Here is a 19,186-nt window from a genome sequence, read left to right on the forward strand (position 1 = left end):
AGCTAGGCTGGCAACCCAGTTGGCAACCCATCGAGTGACATATAGGGATTTATGCCCAGCTTGGTAAGTTTATCTCTGATTCCAGAGTGGGGGATGGTGTTGAAGGCCTTGGTGCGGTCCAGATGTTCATTGTGTTTCACTGTTGCAGTCATTACACTTGGGTTATCCTGCTGGCAGGCTACCCGCAGTCAGTCTGAATTCCAAAGTCTAGGTCCAGCGTTGGTTGCTGTCGCCTCTTCCCTGACGTCAGTGTGCCAGGGGTATAAAAGATGCAGCTGACAGCATTTTCTTCAGTCTTTCTTGCCACGCGGTGCCCGAAGCAAAAGCAGTTCGCAAGTGCGGTCGGCAGACTCCTGAGATTTTCAAAAACGAATTTCAGATCCGAAGTCTTCATTAAAGCTAAGTACCCCATCAGGGAAACTTTTTACTTGCTCCAGTCTGATGTCAGAAAAAGTTAACAATTGTATTTTTTGTGGGAAGCAAATACCTCATAAGAATTTTCATTCTTACTGTATTCCTTGCCTAGGCCCTGATCACAACGTTGCTAGCTGTCGGTTTTGTGCTAGATTTAACCAACGCACTATTAAGTGTCGGTACGATTTTACCTTATGTTACTTTGGCTGAAGATTCAATTATATAATGCCATAGGAACAGCCGACGACCGGAGTTTATAAAAAGCGCAAGGAAAAAGACAGGCATCCTAGGTCCAAAACTGACGGCGAGGCTTCCACTAAGCCAGTCGCCGGTTCTCAGTGAGGTGCTTTTGCAGCCCCTGGCTCCCGCTACCTCACAGCCACAGGCCGCTGACTACTCCCACGTGGAGCCAGCTAGGCCTCTGGATACTCAAGGTATTGGACACTCAGAAACTATTCCCTCAGTTGGGTCTGGAGCCGCTGAGCAGGGATTGTCTTCCAAGGGTGTTTTCAGACCTACACAGTTATATGTAAAGCCTACTTCAGCTACCAAAGCAAAGACTAAAGCAATTCTAAAGACAAAGAAACAAGTACAGCATTCTCCTGGACAGACTACCATGCCTAAAAAACAGATGCTTAAAATGTCCGAAGACCTAATTACCTTGATCAGGGGTTCCCATCCCCCTCCTGACAAAAGGCCTAGGCAAGAGACAGAATATGAATCTTCAGATCAGGTTTCCATTTCCTCTGACTCCTCTTCTGAACAGGAATACTGTTTTCCTCTTTGAGGATTCTGATGATGAAGAATCTATCCTTTCAGCCTCACCGCCTGAGGATTATTCATTTGGGGAAACCCTGCATACCATGAGGGAGCACTTCCACTGGGAAAACCAAGACTACTCAGAATCTAAGAAAAGGCTTAGAGATTTTCTTTTACTACCTCTGCACAGGCCTTTGGCTATTTCTCCTGTGTTAGACATTGTAGATGATGTATTTTCAGAGTCCGGACTTTCTCCTGACTCTCTACCTCCTGCCCCTGTTAAACCAGACAGATACTACAGGGTTCCAGATTCACATAAATTTCTTTATAAAAACCCTGCTGCTGACCAAGAAACTATTTCTTAGGGTCCCAAAGGGGTCAAGGCTTCTACTGCAAAAAAAACCTATCCCCTCTGATAGAGATTCAAGCGCACTAGACAGACTGGGAAAAGGGTTTACACTTCTGCTACTTTTGCTGTGAAGGCTTTAAATTGTCAATTTCATATGCTTAAATATCAGCAGTACTTAATGTCACTGCTAAAACAAAAAATGTTGTCAAATTCTGATTGTGCAGAAAATAAGGAAATGCAGGATTTATTGCATGCAACTGAATAAGTGGGAAAACATACATTGCAATGTGGTTTTGATTCTCTGGAGGCCTCTTGCAGGGCTGCAGTTACGGGTTCTGTCATTAGGAGGCATGCTTTGTTAAAGGAACAGAATCTGCTTGATCATATTAAAGCAAAATTACTAGATGTTCCATTATAGCATGATACCTTATTTGGTGTTAAAGCAGAGGAGGTGTTGAAGAAAATGGAGGACAAAGCGAAATCTATGCAAACAGTGAAGGATTTCTTACAGGTACAGCCCCCCAGATTTAGCAGGAACTGGCCTACTAAGAATTGGTCCTTTCCAGTGTCAGACAGGCCACAAAGAGGTAAATACAGACACCCCAGAGGCAGATCCCAGCCCCAGGGCTTATACAGGCCTAAACAGTGGGGCGCTTCTACCTCCAAAGGCGGAGAAGACAAATCATAGCCATACAGGAAACAGTCCCAATGACTTTCCTCTGCCAGCACCAATCACTTATCTTTTGGCAGCCCCTTTAGGGGGAAAACTAGCACTTTTTTCTCAAAATTGGCACATGATCACCCAGGACAAATGGGTCTTGAATATAGTGTCCCAGGGCTACAGGTTCCACTTTCACACCCTGCCAAAGGCAAAAGGTATGCCAGACCTGCCACACAATGAGTGGGCAGAGGCACAAAAACAAGTTTCTTCCCTCATGGACATGAGGGCCATTCAGCAAGTACCACAGCAAGAGCAGGGACAAGGATTTTACTCAAGACTTTTCTTGGTACCCAGAAAAGACAAAGCCTGGAGACAAGTACTGGACCTGTCTATTCTAAATACATTTCTGCACGTTCCAAAATTCAAAATGTTGACTCTGCAGCCACTTCTGCCCATGCTGGGAAAGAAGGCTTGGCTTGTAACTTTGGACCTAAAAGGGGCATACCTGCATATTCCAATCAGACAATCTTGCAGAAGATACCTCAGATTCATAGCTGGCTCAATGCACTACCAATTATCTGCACTGCCCTTTGGCTTATCTACTGCGCCCAGGCTCTTCACAAAATGCCTGGCACCAGTAATTGCATTTTGCAGACAAAGATGAATTCGAATATATCCTTACTTGGACGATTGCCTTATTCAAGCAGGGAACAAGGACATTCTACTACAGCATCTGGCGTTTGTAAAAAGATTACTAAATTGCCTTGGGTACACAGTAAACGAAAAGAAATCAAAACTAGTACCTTCTCAAGAGATAATATTCCTGGGTGCAAGCTTAAATACAACTACCCAGATGGCTTATCTCACGCCAGACAAACAAAGGCAACTAACTTCTTACTTCAAAATGTTGGCAACAAAGACCCAGTTATCTGCAAGGAAAATTCTGCAGGCTTTGGGCTTCATGGCATTCTGCATTCTGCTAATTCTATGTGCCAAACTGCATATGAGGAAACTACAATGGTATCTAAAAAGTGTTTGGACAACATTGTCACAGCTGGATACATTAATTACCCTCATTCCTTGCCTGCAATAGGAGTTTCAATGGTGGGTACAGGCCTGTCACCACAACAAGGGACAGCCATTCACCCTACCCACAGCCCAGGGAGTCAGTAACAACAGATGCATCAGATTATGCCTGGGGGGCCCACATGGCAGGAAAATGTTTTCAGGGCACATGGCCCACAAGCCAAAGGCATCTTCATATCAATCAAAAAGAGATGCTAGCTGTTCAGAATGCCCTGACAGCTTTCAAGGATCTACTCCATCCAGGGCAACTACTGATAAGGACGGACAATACTTGAGTCATGTGGTACATAAACAGTGAGGCACTCATTCCTACCCCCTCTGCAGACAAGCCATGACTTTGTGGGACACAGCATTGACTTATCAAGTACACCTGCCAGGAAAGAAAAATACTCTGGCAGACGAACTATGCAGAAACCTTAACGATCCCCACGAGTGGAAACTGGATCCACAAGTCTTCAGCATGATAATAAAGAAATGGGGATGCCAGACATAGATCTATTTGCCTCCTCTCACAACTGCCTACTACAGAGATTCTGCACAAGAACGTATCACAAGCAAGCATGGAAAGTGGATGCTCTGTCATTCAGCTGGAAAACCCTAACAGTATATGCCTTTCCTCCTCTGCCTCTCCTCCCCAAGGTACTCCTAAAGGTCAAACAAGAGAAGCCAAAAATGATTGATAGCTCCAGACTGGCCCTGCCAGCACTGGTATCCAATCCTAAAGAGCTTGTCTCAAGGCCCAGCCTGGACATTGCCTCTAATTCCTCATTTACTGACCCAACAAAACAATCCGATTCTGCACAGCAAACTCAGAACCCTAAATCTGGCAGCATGGCAGATAATGTAGCCATTCGGAGCACACCTCTCTCAAAAGCAGTGATGGATGTTATTTTGGAGGCCAGGAGGCCCAGTACCAGAAAATCGTATGCAGAAAAATGGAAAAGATTCTGCGCTTGGAACCAGGCACAAGGAATTGACACGTTTGTACCAAATATTCCTCAGATTTTACAATACCTAACTGAGATGCTGGACAAAGGCCTATCCTTGTCATCAATTAAAATCCATGCCTCTGCCATTTCAGCTCATTACAATACTGAACCACCAATTTTTTCACATCCGTTGCTAAGACAGTACGTCAGAGGGGCCAAAAACATAAGACCTCCAAGGAGAGCACCAATACCTGCATGGGACCTCAATTATGTATTGGAAAAACTCGCACTGCCGCCTTTTGAACCAGCCAATACACCTGAAATAAAGTTCTTATCTTGGAAAACAGCTCTGCTTCTAGCAATAACCTATGCAAGACGAGTCTCAGAGTTACAGGCACTCATGGCTGTGGAACCTTCTATCATTTTCCATCCAGACAGTGTTTCTCTGAGGACGAACCCGACATTTATGCCTAAGGTAATGTTCAGTGTGGCCCTTAACCAAACCATTCATTTGCCTACCTTTTATCCAAACCCACAGAATAAGGGTGAGAGACTCCTGCATTCTTTGGACATACACAGACAGCTACGCTTCTACTTGGACAGAACTAAAGCTTTCAGAAAGACTGAGCAACTCTTAGTAGCATATGCTGCAGGATCACAAGGAAAGGCCATCTCAAAGCAGACCATTTCAAAATGGATAGGCCACTGCATTCGTTTCTGCTATTCACAACATGGCAAATCAGTGCCTAAGGGCATTAGGCCTCACTCTACCAGAGCAGCAGCCACTTCAGCGGCCTTTCTCAGAGGCGTACCAACCAAACACATTTTAGAGGCTGCAACTTGGAGTTCAGTGCACACTTTTACCAAGCACTAGCACTTACCACTTTACTCTAAATCCAGAGCAGGCTTTGCCCCTGCAGTTCTGCAGGGCCTTATAGCCTCTCCTAATCCTATTTAGACCCAGCCACCCAACCTCAGCTTTGGGATTTAACCCAAGTGTAAGACTGCAACAGTGAAACACGATGAACATAGTACAGTTGTGTACCTACCATAAATGTATATGTTCAAGTGTATTCACTGTTGCATTCCAGGTTACCCACCCACCATCCCTCTTTTCTTTGCTGGGACTTATCTATACTTCTCTATCCTATACAACATTTGTGGTGTATTTGCTTGTAGATGGAGAAAATGTTTATTCTTGTGCATGCATGCATACTTATTGGCATAATTTTCAGCCTACCAATTTGGGGGCACCTGACATCTGGGGCAAGAAAAACTTAAGAAAATGGTGTCGGCTGCATCTTTTATACCCCTGGAGCACTGACGTCAGGGAAGAGGTGACAGCAACCGACGCCGGACCTAGACTTTGGAATTCAGGCCAACTGCAGGTAGCCTGCCAGCAGGATAACCCAAGTGTAATGACTGCAACAGTGAATACACTCGAGCATCTACATTTATGGTAGGTACACAACTGTACTATAGGCTGTGTGGACCTCCTTACCCTCTTCCACAGCTCTGGAGATTCATTCGAAGAAGTCATTCAGGTTCAGGAGACAAGATCGGCCCTTCACGAACCCAGACTGGGGTTGGAGTCCAGTGTTTGAAGGTTGCAAATGTCTTTGTTTATAAGTTCCATGATAATGCGTTCCATGCCTTTGCAGATTAGGCACGTTAGACTGATGGGACAGCAGTTCCTGGGATTCAAGGTGGATCCCCCCTTGTGGATTGGGATAACTGTAGCTGGGCGCCACTCAGTGGGCACGAAGCCTGAGATGAGGCTATGATTAAACATGACACTTAGGTGAGGTGTCAGTTCATTTTGTAGTTCATGTAGTACACAGCCTGGGATATCATCTCGTCCCATGGATGCTGTATTCTCAGCTTTGGAGAGTGCAGTTTCTACCTGTGTGACCGTGATTACTGGAATTTGGCAATCTTTTGCTATTGAGATGGGCCCTTTAGGGGGGGTGAAGTTGGCACTAAATCAGTCTACCAGGATATTGGCAATATCCCTGGAATCAGTATATTTAATGCAGCTCAGAGCAAATCTGAGCATTGCCATTTATATTCTTGACATAACTGTAGAATGCTTTGTATTTGTCTTTGGAATATTTGGCAATTTTATTTTCGTAACTAGCTTTGGAGGATTTTGAGGGATCTCAGCTTCTTGCAGAGGCTGGTAAGGGAGGTTTTTGCTTCCTGGGCTTTTCCTTTTTTCTGCAATAGTTTCTTCCTTCTGTTCTATAGTTGGTTTATGGCAGGGGACCACCAGATTGGCTTCCTTTTTTGGGGGGAGAGTGTCTTGGTTCTATTCTATTTCGGATGGCACGATTCATGCACGAGTGGATGTGCTCGTACAGTGCCTTAGTGTAGGATTCAGCAGTTGAACTTTCAGCTCCAATCTGTGTGGGTGCTATAAAGTTTGTCACTTCTGACTTAAGTAGCATGAAGTTGGCTTTGGAGAAGTTTTTTATAGAGGTTTCTTACTGGGGGGGGGGATGTGGTGGATGTCAAGGTTGATTTGCTTATGGCCAGACCTGATCAATGAGAGGGTGACCACTGGTGTGGAGCATCTATATCCCATGTTGGTAATGACCAGATCTAGGATATTGGAGCCCCTGCTGGGACAATGAATTAGTTGATCAAGGGCGTTGGAATTTATGAATTCCAAGAACCGTTGGGAAAAGGTGTTGGTACCCGAGTAGTTTTCCCAGTTAATGGCAGGGTAGTTGAAATTACCCAGTATTAGGGTGTTTGGTTGTATCTTAATATTTTCCAGTTTGTTTAGAAAGGTGTAGTGAGAATCTTGAGGCATGGCGGGGGATCTGTAGCAAGCTACAGTTTGGATTGCAGTCTTACCTAGTGTTAGTTGCACCTGGAGAATTTCAGATGCGTTGTGTTGGGCAACAAGCCTGGAGGTGTGAATATCCTTATGGGTGTCTATGTTGCTTGTTCGAGATTTTGGAATTTCGAGCAAGCAACATAGACCCATATATAGATATATATATATATATATATATATATATATATATATATATATATATATATATATATATATATATATACACACACACACACACACACACACACACACACACACACACACACACACACACACACACACACACACACACCACCTGCAAGATTGCACTACAGTTTGGTGGGGTATAGGGCAAATTTAAAAGGTTTCTTTCACTTACCTTGTGCATTGCAGTTCTTCCTGGTTGTTGGCCAACTATGGCCATTCGATGAATTTATTTTTGAAATAAGCCGTGTTTGGCTATTTATTTTTTAGATGTTTTACGTATGATATTTAGGCATTCAAAGATGTTTTTTTGATTGCCGAACATAGACCCGATATAAAATATGCCCGGTATCTTTACACTCTACACACACGCACATGCACACTTAAGACTAAGGAAGTAATGGTGCCCAGGTAAAGCGTTTTAGAATCTGGACAAGTGGCATTGGTGAACTATAAAAGCTTGTGTGTGGCTATTTGCATGCATTATGGGAGCTTTGCCTTTGACTCGTATACTTTCAACCAGCTATCACAAGCCTTGGACATTGCCTTCGTTCAAGCATACTATATTTTTTGAATCTTGCTCCAGACTAGTGTATAATAATAGCCTAAATATAGAATTTTGGGAATTATGAGAATTTTGAAGGCAAGACACAGTCTTGGGAATCTTACTCCAAGCTTTATATCTCTGTTTTATGGTTTTAACCAAGCCCCCCCCAAAAAAAAAAGTCTGGTACCCAGTTATAACTCCATTTCTTTAACATGGATGTCTTTCCTTTCTCTCTCTTTCTCCTTTTACTTTGGAAAGGAACTTGCCACTAATGACTGATCCACATGTGCCCATTACTTGGTTCCAGGCTATAAACACATGCCTTTCATATTTGAAGATTTTCACAGACGTCCACATTTGTGCTCATATTTTTGGTCTGTTCCTCTTAAAATGTATGGTTTTCTGGTAAAACCTTAAGGATTGAAGTCACTATTTATTTTATTTATTTATTTTTATTTTACATTTGTTGACCGGGCTAGTCTAGCTGGATATATTTCCATTTTCAGTAGAGGCCCGGGGAGAAAAGCTCCACACAAAACATAACAAAGAGACATGTTGTTAATAAAGACATAGAATAAAAATAAGAAAAAAATTGGTGCTAAAATCAACAAAAATTAAGGCACACGAACAATAGTAGTTATGAATAGTGTTAGATAAGTTTCAAAGTATCTTACTTAATACATACAGGTTATGCCATAAAGCTTCTACCATATAGAAAAAAGTTAAAGTACAAGTGGGTAGAGAAGTAGAAGGAGTAATGTAAGATAAAAGAGGGAAAAGACAGTAGTCGAGAAGTGTGAAAAGAAAGAGGACAAACAAGAGGAGATAGGAGAGATGAGCGAAGTAGGTCAGAGCAAAAAGGACTGCAAAGGGAAATGAAAAAGGTATTTGCTAACTATTAAGCACAAAGTAGGGTTAAAGGTCAAGGGGGGGAGGGAAGTTAGTCTGGTGTACTACATGAACAAAGCCAGTGATTTTGGAAGTACAGTTTGATTTGTTTGAAGAGAGGTAAGGATGTGATCAGAGTTATATTCCTAGGTAGCAAATTCCATACTCTGCCTACAGTATTAGTGAATAGAGAGTCGCCAGCTAAGTTGTGGGCCTTTATGGGTTTGGTCATGAATTTACAAGAGGAACGAAGGGAGGTGAGATTGTTATAAGGGAGTAAAAGTTGTGAAAGTTTAGGGGTGTTATCAGGTTGGTACAGTATTTTGTGGGCAATAGTAAGTTGTGAGATTATAAGGTAGTTTTGTAGTTCTAGCCAGCCTAAAAGTTTCAAATTAAGGCAGTGATGGGTTCTGAAAGGGTTACCAGTGGCGAAGTGGGCACTGTTATTGTAGCAAGTTGCTAGTTTAGGTTAGTTTTCTTGAGGTTAGTGAAGATAGGAGAGGCATAAAAGAGAGTAGATATAAGATGGGAGTGGGCAATAGTAGCTCTAGTAGATGGGGTGAGAAATGGTTTAATACGGTATAAGGCTCCTATTTTTCTGTTAACTGATTTGATGGTGGTGTTGATGTGTTGATCAAAGGAGAGATTGTTATCAATGGTTATTCCTAGCAGTTTAGTTGTAGAGTCAGGAGAGATGACAGTGTTGTTGTTTGACAAGATGGTGAAATTTAACGGGGAGGTACGAGTGGTGGGGGTGAAGAGGAGAAGTTTAGTTTTTTTCACTAATCACAGACATTTGAGTTTCAGACGTTATATCAGTCAGAAAATACATGCTAATGCAAAACCTGTTACTTTAGCAACTTTTTATGTTTATAAGTGCAATTCTTAAAATCGGTGCTTATTTTGCGGCATCTGTCCCGTCATTATTTATGGCTTTGTCCAGATTTCTTGCCCTAAGAAGTTGAATGGTATGTACATGTAATTTTAATCCAACTTCGGTCAGCCTTTAGTTAAGAAAGAAAGGACTTATGTTTGTAGAAGATTAGAAAGCACCCACTCTGTCTTTGCTTTTCCTGTTTGGGTTTACAAGCTCAGACTTTGACAGTGGTCTCGTTTGAGGGTATTCAGTTTCATACAACAGAGAGCAAGTAATACACATCATTTAATCTGAGCTGTGACCACAGTGTTAAGTTTCAGTGCTGTCTCAATTGGGCAACAAGTAGTCAAACCGAAACTCACTGTTTGATTCCCTTGCCTATAACTTGGCTATTAATAATGTGAGCTTTAAGTTGAATCCTTTTTTGAACAATATTTTTTCAAGTGTGTGGTTGGTTGGTCTGGTTTGATTTGTTTACTCCTTTTCTGTATGCAGTGTGGATCTCTGTGGATCTCTGCCATTTGCTTTTGTGAAATGATCACCGTTATACTTCTTTCTGGCTTATTTTTACTTCTTTGGATTACTGTTATTTAAATTTGATATTAAAAGCAGTCAGTGTAGAAGTATAAACTGCTGCATTCTTTCAGCAAATTTTTATTTGAAATTATTTTCTTTGTGATGTTGAGATATTTTGTTTTTGATGGTTTAACCTGGCTCTCAAGTTAAAATCTTGATACTGTTTCGTATATTCAGTGACATTTATTTTTTTAGCATGTATTTTTAATTTTTTTATTTTGTTAACTTTAACACTTGTTTGATTTTAATTTGTGTAAGCGTTTATGGCAAAGCACTGTAAAGCTGAGTTAACAGGGTACTCTTTGGCTTTATATCATGTGCAGCTTAGTTTGTTTAGATATCAAAGCCTTTAACGTAGCTGTGCCTTATGGTCTTCCTTCTATGCTACTTGTTGATCCAGACATTGGAGTAGGTCAAATCGAGGGATACCACATGTGGCTAATGTTGCTGGGTGTCAGTTGGAATAGTGGAAAACTCTCTAAGCTCTGGACATCCCTACATTTTTAGCAATTTGGTACACCTGCCATTTTTTGAGATCAGCTCTGATGACAAAGATCCTGAGCAGGCTTTCTCCTTGGAGATTATAGAGAAAGTCATTGATGGCCTTTTCTGCCAAAGTAGAGTAATGTCAATTTATTTGTATGCTGACATTTGCATGTAGTGATTGATTAGGCAAATTGTATTATCCATAGTGTACCATATCTTAGTGAACAGACCTCCACTGACTGGATTTATTAGGGTTCTCCATGTCTCAAGTCTTCAAAATGTGTGTATTCTGCACTCTTCCAGAATTTAGATAGGCCTGTGGGGCAAGAACAGTAATGCATGTTTGGTCATTATTTTCGGTGTTGTAGGTTGCATCTTTTACACATCCTAGTTTAGAAATCTTTTAAGTAATCGCTTGGGGTAAAGCCAATTTCAGCTGTTTATTGCCGGGAGTTTTTATTTGCAAACTTTCAAGGTACTTGGGAAAGTTGTGATTACACAAGTATTTTATGATGGAGTAGATAACGTTTCTGGGTTGGTAAGAGACTGCTGTGCATAGCTGTGCATAGTTGTACATCTTACCTTTAATTTTATTTAGCCATGCAACTTAACTTGGCCACAACTGCTTTTTTTCACAGAAGTATGGAAGCAGAAGCTGAAGAAATTAAATCCAATATGGGGTGAGGATCATTAGCAGCATTTACCAGACAGATACCAGTAGATAAGCATCACTGGACATTTAATGCTGTGCTGCACGCATAATGTATAGGCAGTAGTAAGAAATGCATGGGAGGTACATATGCGCGAACGTGCAGTCGCATGGGAGATACATATGCGCGAACATGTAGTCGCATGGGAGGTACATATGCACGAACATGTAGTCGCATGGGAGGTACATATGCACGAACGTGTAGTCACATGGGAGGTACATATGCGCGAACGTGTAGTCGCATGGGAGGTACATATGCACGAACGTGTAGTCGCATGGGAGGTACATATGCGCGAGCGTGTAGTCGCATGGGAGGTACATATGCGCGAACGTGTAGTCGCATGGGAGGTACATATGCACGAACGTGTAGTCGCATGGGAGGTACATATGCGCGAACGTGTACTCCACCTATCCTGTCCTATAAGCAGCCACACTTTTATAAGGATGTAAAGAAGCTGGGCAATGCACAGAATTACTAGCGTGAACGTGTCCTCCACCTATCCTGTCCTATAAGCAGCCACACCTTTATAAGGATGTAAAGAAGCTGCGCAATGCACAGAATTATTAGTGCAAACGTGTCCTCCACCTATCCTGTCCTATAAGCAGCCACACTTTTATAAGGATGTAAAGAAGCTGGGCAATGCACAGAATTACTAGTGCAAACGTGTCCTCCACCTATCCTGTCCTATAAGCAGCCACACTTTTATAAGGATGTAAAGAAGCTGGGCAAGGCGCAGAATTGCTAGAGTGAAAGCAGAGCTTCAGCTAGTCAACTGGGCCTGATTCCAAACATCATGGAAAAAAGGGCAGTTGGGTTTCTGAGAGCTTATCATCGTCACAGACATTTTGGAGTTTGTGGATGGCATTTGGTAATGTTTTCATCCTATTGCATTAAGAGACTGGGGGGAGCCAAATCTTATCCTCTTTGTCGAGAAGTTATGAGAGTGTGGCAGTGGACAGTCTCTTCCAGTCACTTTCTAATAGCAGTGCACATTCCAGGTAAATCCACTGTGATTGTGGACAAATTAAGCAGTTCCATGCTGATGCCTCATGACTGTTCTGTCATTGTGAATGTGGCAGAGAACATTTTCCATTAGTGGGGCCAACGTGCTGCAGTCTTTTCATCAGCAGCAAGTGCAGCAGGTTCTTTGCTCTGAGCCCTCCAACAGGGGACAAGTTGAGACATCGAGAGATGCTCAGGTTCAAGACTAGCCCTCTGGTCTCCTTAATGTCTTTTCACCATTGCCACTAATTCCAAAGTTTCTTCAGAAAGCATTTCAGTTGAAAACAGTTATGCTTGTTGCACCCTTTTGGCTTTGTCAGATTTAGTTCCTACTCCTCTGGCCTCATCTTCTAGATCCATTCTGGATCCAGTGCCGGATCTTCTGTCCCACCCAACAGGCATGACTCATACAGACATATCACACCAAGTTGACTGCATGGTTTCTCCAATTCCAATGATTGTGAGACAGTCTGGGCTCTCCTCCCCCATCTGTCACATTTTATTATCTTCCCGTAAGGCTTCTACTAGAAAGATTTGCAAGAGTAAATGAACAAAATTTGTCTTTTGAGCCCTCTGCAAAGACTTGGACCCCTTTTCAACACATATTTCAGCTGACCTTGAATTCTTAGCCTCAATTTTCAGTGAAGAGGGTAGTTTTTCAACAATTAAAGGTCAATTGGCTGCCATTTGTAATTTTCTCTTGGGTGAAAATAACTCTACTTTAGCTTCTTTTAAACTTTCCAAGGCTTTTTTCAAGGGAACCTTTCTGCTTAAACCTCCATTGAAAAACTCTACTCCACTTCGGGATTTAAATATAATGCTTCAGACCTTCTCAGTCTCCCTTTGAACCTTCAGCCAAAGCTGACCTCAGTTTTTTTTTTTTTTATCTTGGAAAGCCATTTTTCTAGTGGCTATTAAGTCGGCTAGAAGAGTAAATATACTCTAGGTTCTGTCTTCAATGCTTTCTTATTTCATTTTTCACAAGGACAGGGTGTCATTGTGAACTGAACAGTCTTTTTTACCTGAGGTAGCTTTTCATTCAAGTATTAACCAACACATTAATCTCCCAGTTTGCTTTCCAAATTTCTTAAAATAAGAGTACATGTTACATATGTTGGATGTGCATAGACAACTTTGTTTCCACCTTCACAGAGCCACTTAAGCAAAGCAAAAGCAGTGTTCCAACAGGCGTAAGTATAGCCTTTCCCAGTTACGAAGTGTAAAAATTAAACCAAGGTAAAAAATACTCACTTTATTCTCCAAATGTGAGCGCTATTCCAGGCTTGCCACGTGGAAAAACAAACTAAAAGTAAAGACAGGTTTTAAAGCTTTTATCGAGAATAAAAAATATTTTTTATTGAGGAAAAACAATAGTTTGTGTGTTCTTGGTTGATTCTGTAAGATTTAGCCTTGATCCCAACTGTGTCGTCCAGTCACTCAACACTGTAGTAGTGTCTCTGGGTTCTTGGGTTTCTTTCAGACCATGTGCTGGTCTAAGCTTTCTTGCAGTTTCTTTGTACCTAAATGAACCAGGGAACCTAAGGAAAACAAACATTGTTCGGAAACAGGTAGTGCTCCAAAATCTCATGGATTAGGTAAATCAGGCAATATTCCGAGTTATTCTTGTTTGGAAATAAGGAGGCAGTAGAACAAACTTTGTTTTGAATTCTTTTTTGGTGTCCTTCCAGGAATGCTCTCACCTTCGTAGAACCAAAGACTTTAGGAACTCTGAGCAGTTTGTTTCATTTTTTTCCTACCAGATTTAGCAATCCAGTATCAAAAGTTACATTGGCCATATGGTTGACTGAGTATAACCAGTGTCTGTGGAAAACTAGGTTTATCTTTTAACAAAATCTCCTAGGGCCCATTTCATGAGATCTGCGGTGTTTTTTTTTTCAGCTTTTTTGGTCCAGAGCATCCTTGGATATTTGTGCAGCTGCAGCCTATGCTAATCTCTGCACCTTTATTGCTTATTACACGTTCAATATGGTCTCTAGGAATAGAGCAGCTTTTGGGTCATTATTGCTCTGGAATACCTTAATTAAGGCCCTCCCAGGGTTGTGGTAGCTCAGTACTCTGTCCCATCAGTTGAAGAATGAATGAAAGAAAATGACCACATCAGATTAGAAAGTTATGTACTCGGTGTTCTCCATTTTCATTCTTCCTCAACTCCCTGCCTACCTACTTACCCCCTCCTGGTGAGATCGGAGTTGTGTAGGAACCTGTGCTCCTTGTCTGAGCTCCAGCTTCACTTTGTCTGTTCTGGCAGTGTCCTTTTACATTTAGGAGTAGCAAACACCAGTCTGGGTTACGTTGGTGGGGCATTGTGGGTAAATGGAGGAGCTCGAGAGTTCTAGGATCCTACATTCTAGAAGCAGCAGCCGGGTCAGATCAGAGTTTCGAATCCGAACCCATCAGTCGAGGAAGAATGAAAATGGACAACAGAGATGGAACGTTATGGTAAGTGCATTAAGTTTTTATTTAAGCAGTTGTAGCACCACAGACAGATTAACTAATATTTTATTATTAGACCCTATGCTGGTGTGATGTTTGCATACAGCAGGTCAGAAGCCCTGCCCAGATAACTTCACGTTGAGGAGTAAAACTTGATGGTGAAACAATGCATCTGCTCTGTTTTACTGTAGTTTTTGCAGATTGGGATGCTGTCTTCAAATTAAGTATCTTAAACAGTCAGCGTTTTTTGCATTTTAGGTGATGCTGGTGAACATGCAATCCATCAAATTTTGGATGAAGCAGGCAAAGTTGGAGAACTTTGTGCAGGAAAAGAGCGACGTGATATTTTGGGAACTGCCAAGGCTCTGGGGCAGATGACTGACCAAATAGCTGAATACAGAGCTCGGTAAGTGTAAAGTCAGTTCTGTTTTGACAGTGGCCAATTTGTTCATGTGTTTATTTTCAGCCAGATCTTTTTTGTGATCTTTTAAAAAATTTTAAAGGGTATTGCCAATGTTATGTTAATCTAACAAATTGTTTTGGGAGGTGGTGGGGGTTGTAAATGTTGTTTAACACTATGACTTGTATCATAACCCTTTATATTCTAAGTCACAATTTCCTAAGGAAATTAAGTGTTCATTAAGTGATATGATGTAATGTGCATTGCATACTTTGTGCTTGGCTTAAAAAAAAAAAAAAAAAAAAAAACTTTCCGTGGCTTTGTAAGCACTTCCCCTTGCCAATACTTTGCAGTTTCTTCCCACACCTGAAGGTGTTTATTTGAGTTTTAATGGTACCGAGCTGCAAGCTCCTTTGCTGGTTCATTTTCAGGAAAGGGTTCCTTTTCTTGCTTGTTTTTGCATTGCCAGTATCGGTTGGAAATATTGTGCTGTTCATTCTAGTTATCTCTCTCTCTGTGTTTTCATACCCTTTGGGATCTATCCCTTAGAACAGTATCTACTTAGCTTTGCCATTTGTTTACATTTGCTGATTCAACCCCCCCCCCCCCACTTTGTTTATTTTCCATAATGTAGATCACAGTAGCTGGTGGTAGTAAGAGTCAGCCATTTTAAGTGTTTGCTGTTCATATCTTCCATATGGCTGGGCCTCCTCAGGTGTTCCTTTCGTAATTCCCATTTTTGGCTTTTGCAGTTAAAACTGTTTGCATTAAGAACACATTTGCTAGTTGTTTCTTTCCCTTATACCTTCTTCTGCAGGGACAGGTGTGCTGGTTTCATTGATGGTGATGCCTTCACCTGCCATCCCACATCCTTTAGTGTGTTAGCTTTGATTTTTAAGCCACATACTTTACCTGGTTTTCTGCTATGAGGGTATGCAGATATTCTTTGGCATCTCCGGTCTGAGACAGAGTGATTTTTGACCAGCTGTATTAAAGTACAGCAATGGCAGGATGCTTTGATTCCCTTCCTCGCTCCCCTCATTGAGAGGTATGGCAGGTATATTTAGTGCGTTTCCCTCTGGGCTGACTGAGTTGAGTCTTTGGGTTCTTCTCCCCACGTGGCAGAATGGTTATACAGGTGACCTGCTGTTGCTAAACCTAGTGTTGGGGCCCCTTTCTCCTTCGGGTCGTGTTTTTGCCCCCAGCATGTCCTAGTGTTGGCACAAATGATGGAGACGTGCTTATTTTGTTAGCTGAGTGCATTGCGTGGCTTGTATTGGAGGCATAATTATTGCATTGGCTGTACTTTGAATTCAGTCCCAAGCCTTTCAGGTGTTGGCTAGACCAATGCCAGGAAAACCCATGTAAACTAACCACCCTTTGCTGGATTCAGGGGTGCTAAACACTCATGATACCTGTATTGGCTACCTTACCTTGAGGGAACTTGAGCATAGGTTACACACCTCCTTCTGAGGAGATGAAAGGAGTCCCATCCTTGCTGTCAGTGGAAGTGCAGTAGTGTGTATCCATTTTACATCCTTTGACTCCACATCAGTTATTTTGTTCCTCAGTTAAGAGACTGCCCATGGAGTTGAGGCCTTCAGATTTATTATAATACCTTTCCCATAGAAAAGTTGGGATGAAGAAAGGTCAACTTGCGCAGCTCTTATCCTGGAGGATTTAGCCTTAATGAAGTACTTTGAATAGTATGAGAAGACTGGTAGGCAATGTCCAGGGTACCTCACCTTCAGTGAGTTTGGTTGAGAAATTCTCTGTAGTTTCGCTAGCTGTCCTGGGTGGCTTAGCTAACATAGTTGGTGTAGATATATGAATTGGTGGTGATGTCGTCCCCATTCTGTGACCCTGAAACATGAAATGTTTCAGATTTCTTCAGATGCTCTCACCTTTTGCAACCTTAAAGGAGTAGGGGATGAAGGGTATCCACTCTTAATCTGTAGACATGTCATCCTGCATGCACTGTGATTACAGGGTACAGCTCTGCTTTGGACGACTACAGTTTAACTTCATGAAGGCATCCTTTCCTGGTGCCCAGAAGGGCACTTCATAGTTTTCCATCTCTGGGGTCTGGACATGGGTGTAAAATTTAGTCAGTGTTCTTCTTGCGTGTGTTTTTTTTTTTGTTTTGTTTGTTGGTTTGTTTCGTGATACTGCTGCCTCCTACACCTGTCTCTCTCCTGTAACCTGTTGATTGTTACGATGACCTGTAAAGGATTGTGGCTTACCTTTGTGTTAATATATTGTGCAGGTCCAGAGGTATACACTTGGTTTACCTCCTTAGCTCTGGAGAAGCCTCCATTTGGAGGCTGTTATTTGCTAGAATTAATTGTATGTGACACTTGTTGGGCATTTTCCTTCCCATTGGATGACTCTGCCTTGGCATTTTGTTTGCTCTGTATAGCCATTGCAGATGGAGTGGCACTGATTTTTGGGCTACACTTTTCTTATTGGAGTATGTTTGGGCTTACGTTCAGTCCATCTCCTTCACATTTGGGATTAGTGCCTTAGTCTGCTTAAATAGAGAATATTAGATGTCCTTCCACATAATCGCTGTAGTATTCATCACCTCTGTAATCTTCTGCCAAGGATAAGTTAGCGGTCCTGCCAGTATACCAAAGCCTTTATTTCCTAGGAGCATTATATGTTAGATGCATGCTTCCTGTGCAAATGTAGGGTGAACCAAACCTTTGTTGCAGCCAGTCTGAATACCATTATCGAATATCTGCCCGAATGCTGTTCACTGTTCTGGTTATACTGAGCCTCTGCTTTCAAATAAGTACTCCATTGGGGATCCTTTTTCTTTTTATCCTGTTTTATAGTTAGTTGCATATTTGTGAAAGGGACATGTCAGTGTAGTAGGCAGACTCCCCATAAGGATAGTCACAATAAGTGTCTGTTTTACTTGGGTGTTTCTCACAACCACACTCAGAGTTCCCTCTGTCATGCTTATGTACCAGACTTTGCATAGCCATCTTTCTTCCTTTTCGATATATCTTGAAAACCAATATCTTAAGTTGTTGGCCCATGGTACCATGGTAGAATCTGCTGGCCCCAAGGTACAGATGCCACTTAAGACCAAGAAATGTAGGCCTGAGTCTGCTGCTGTCTGGCCTTCACCAGACGTGTCTCTTGAGGTTTGATGGGAAGCCATAGGACTATCTGGTTTTGCTGCTGGTTTCCTCTGCAGTGCCCTTATCAGAGGCCGGCTCAGAACTGGCTTCTTGCATGTCCTCTGAGGCCTTGCAGACATCAGCAGTGGATGTTGAGTGGGAGTTATGGCTGATCATCTTCAAGTGGCCTTAAAAGGATTCCTCAGATCCTTGCTAGGTGCTGGGTACTTTTGAGTCTAGGCAGGGGTCCAAGCCGTCACTCTTTGTTGAAGTGAACATTTCTTTAAAGAAAAGGCAGAAGACTGAGCATATGGTGCTAGCTGCCAGAGATCCACAAAAAGAATGGCAGGACTTTACACAAGGCTTGTTCAATGCCTTGATGGCTTAAAAGCCTCCTCAGGGGGTTTCTATTCCCACACTTCCTTGGTCCTTTACCCCTAAAAGGGCAAGGGACCCTGTGTCCTCTCAGGATTCTGATACAGTATCCTTAGCCTACTCATCTCCACTGTCTTCTGCCTTAGAGTATGGGTCAGAGGAGGAAGAGGAATCTGTTAGTCCTGATTCTTCTCTGGAAGATTTATCCTTTTGGGACACAGTCCTGCTTATGTTGAGTATTTTAAATGGGATTGCTCTCGGGTATCAGACATCCAGAAAAAGTATTATGATTTGTTGCAAATGGACTCTCCTAAACCCTCTGCTGGTCCCTTCTGTGTTGGCTGCTTTATTGAATACCTTCTTTGCTGCTGCATTGGCCCCAGGCTTCCAACTTACAGCTCCTAAGAAGCCTCAAATGTCATATACAGTGCCAGACCCAGATGCACGCAAGTTCTTATATAAATGCCCTTCTTCTGGTACAGTAGTGATTTCTGTGTCTATGGATAAGCCGTCTAGCCTT

At 42.1% G+C, this 19,186-nt stretch overlaps 1 protein-coding gene across 1 annotated transcript in view; it reads left to right on the forward strand.

Moving 5' to 3' along the window:
* Window positions 1-19,186, forward strand: part of VCL (vinculin) — a 1,795,541-nt gene that overhangs the window by 713,351 nt on the left and 1,063,004 nt on the right. The window contains exon 11 of the mRNA XM_044055664.1: window positions 15,022-15,169. Within this exon, the coding sequence (XP_043911599.1) occupies window positions 15,022-15,169 (148 nt within the window). The remainder of the gene's footprint in view (window positions 1-15,021; window positions 15,170-19,186) is intronic.

This window comes from Protopterus annectens, chromosome 14.part0 (genome assembly GCF_019279795.1).
Source record: "Protopterus annectens isolate FY-2018-M chromosome 14.part0, PAN1.0, whole genome shotgun sequence".
NCBI classification, from domain to species: Eukaryota; Metazoa; Chordata; order Ceratodontiformes; family Protopteridae; genus Protopterus; species Protopterus annectens.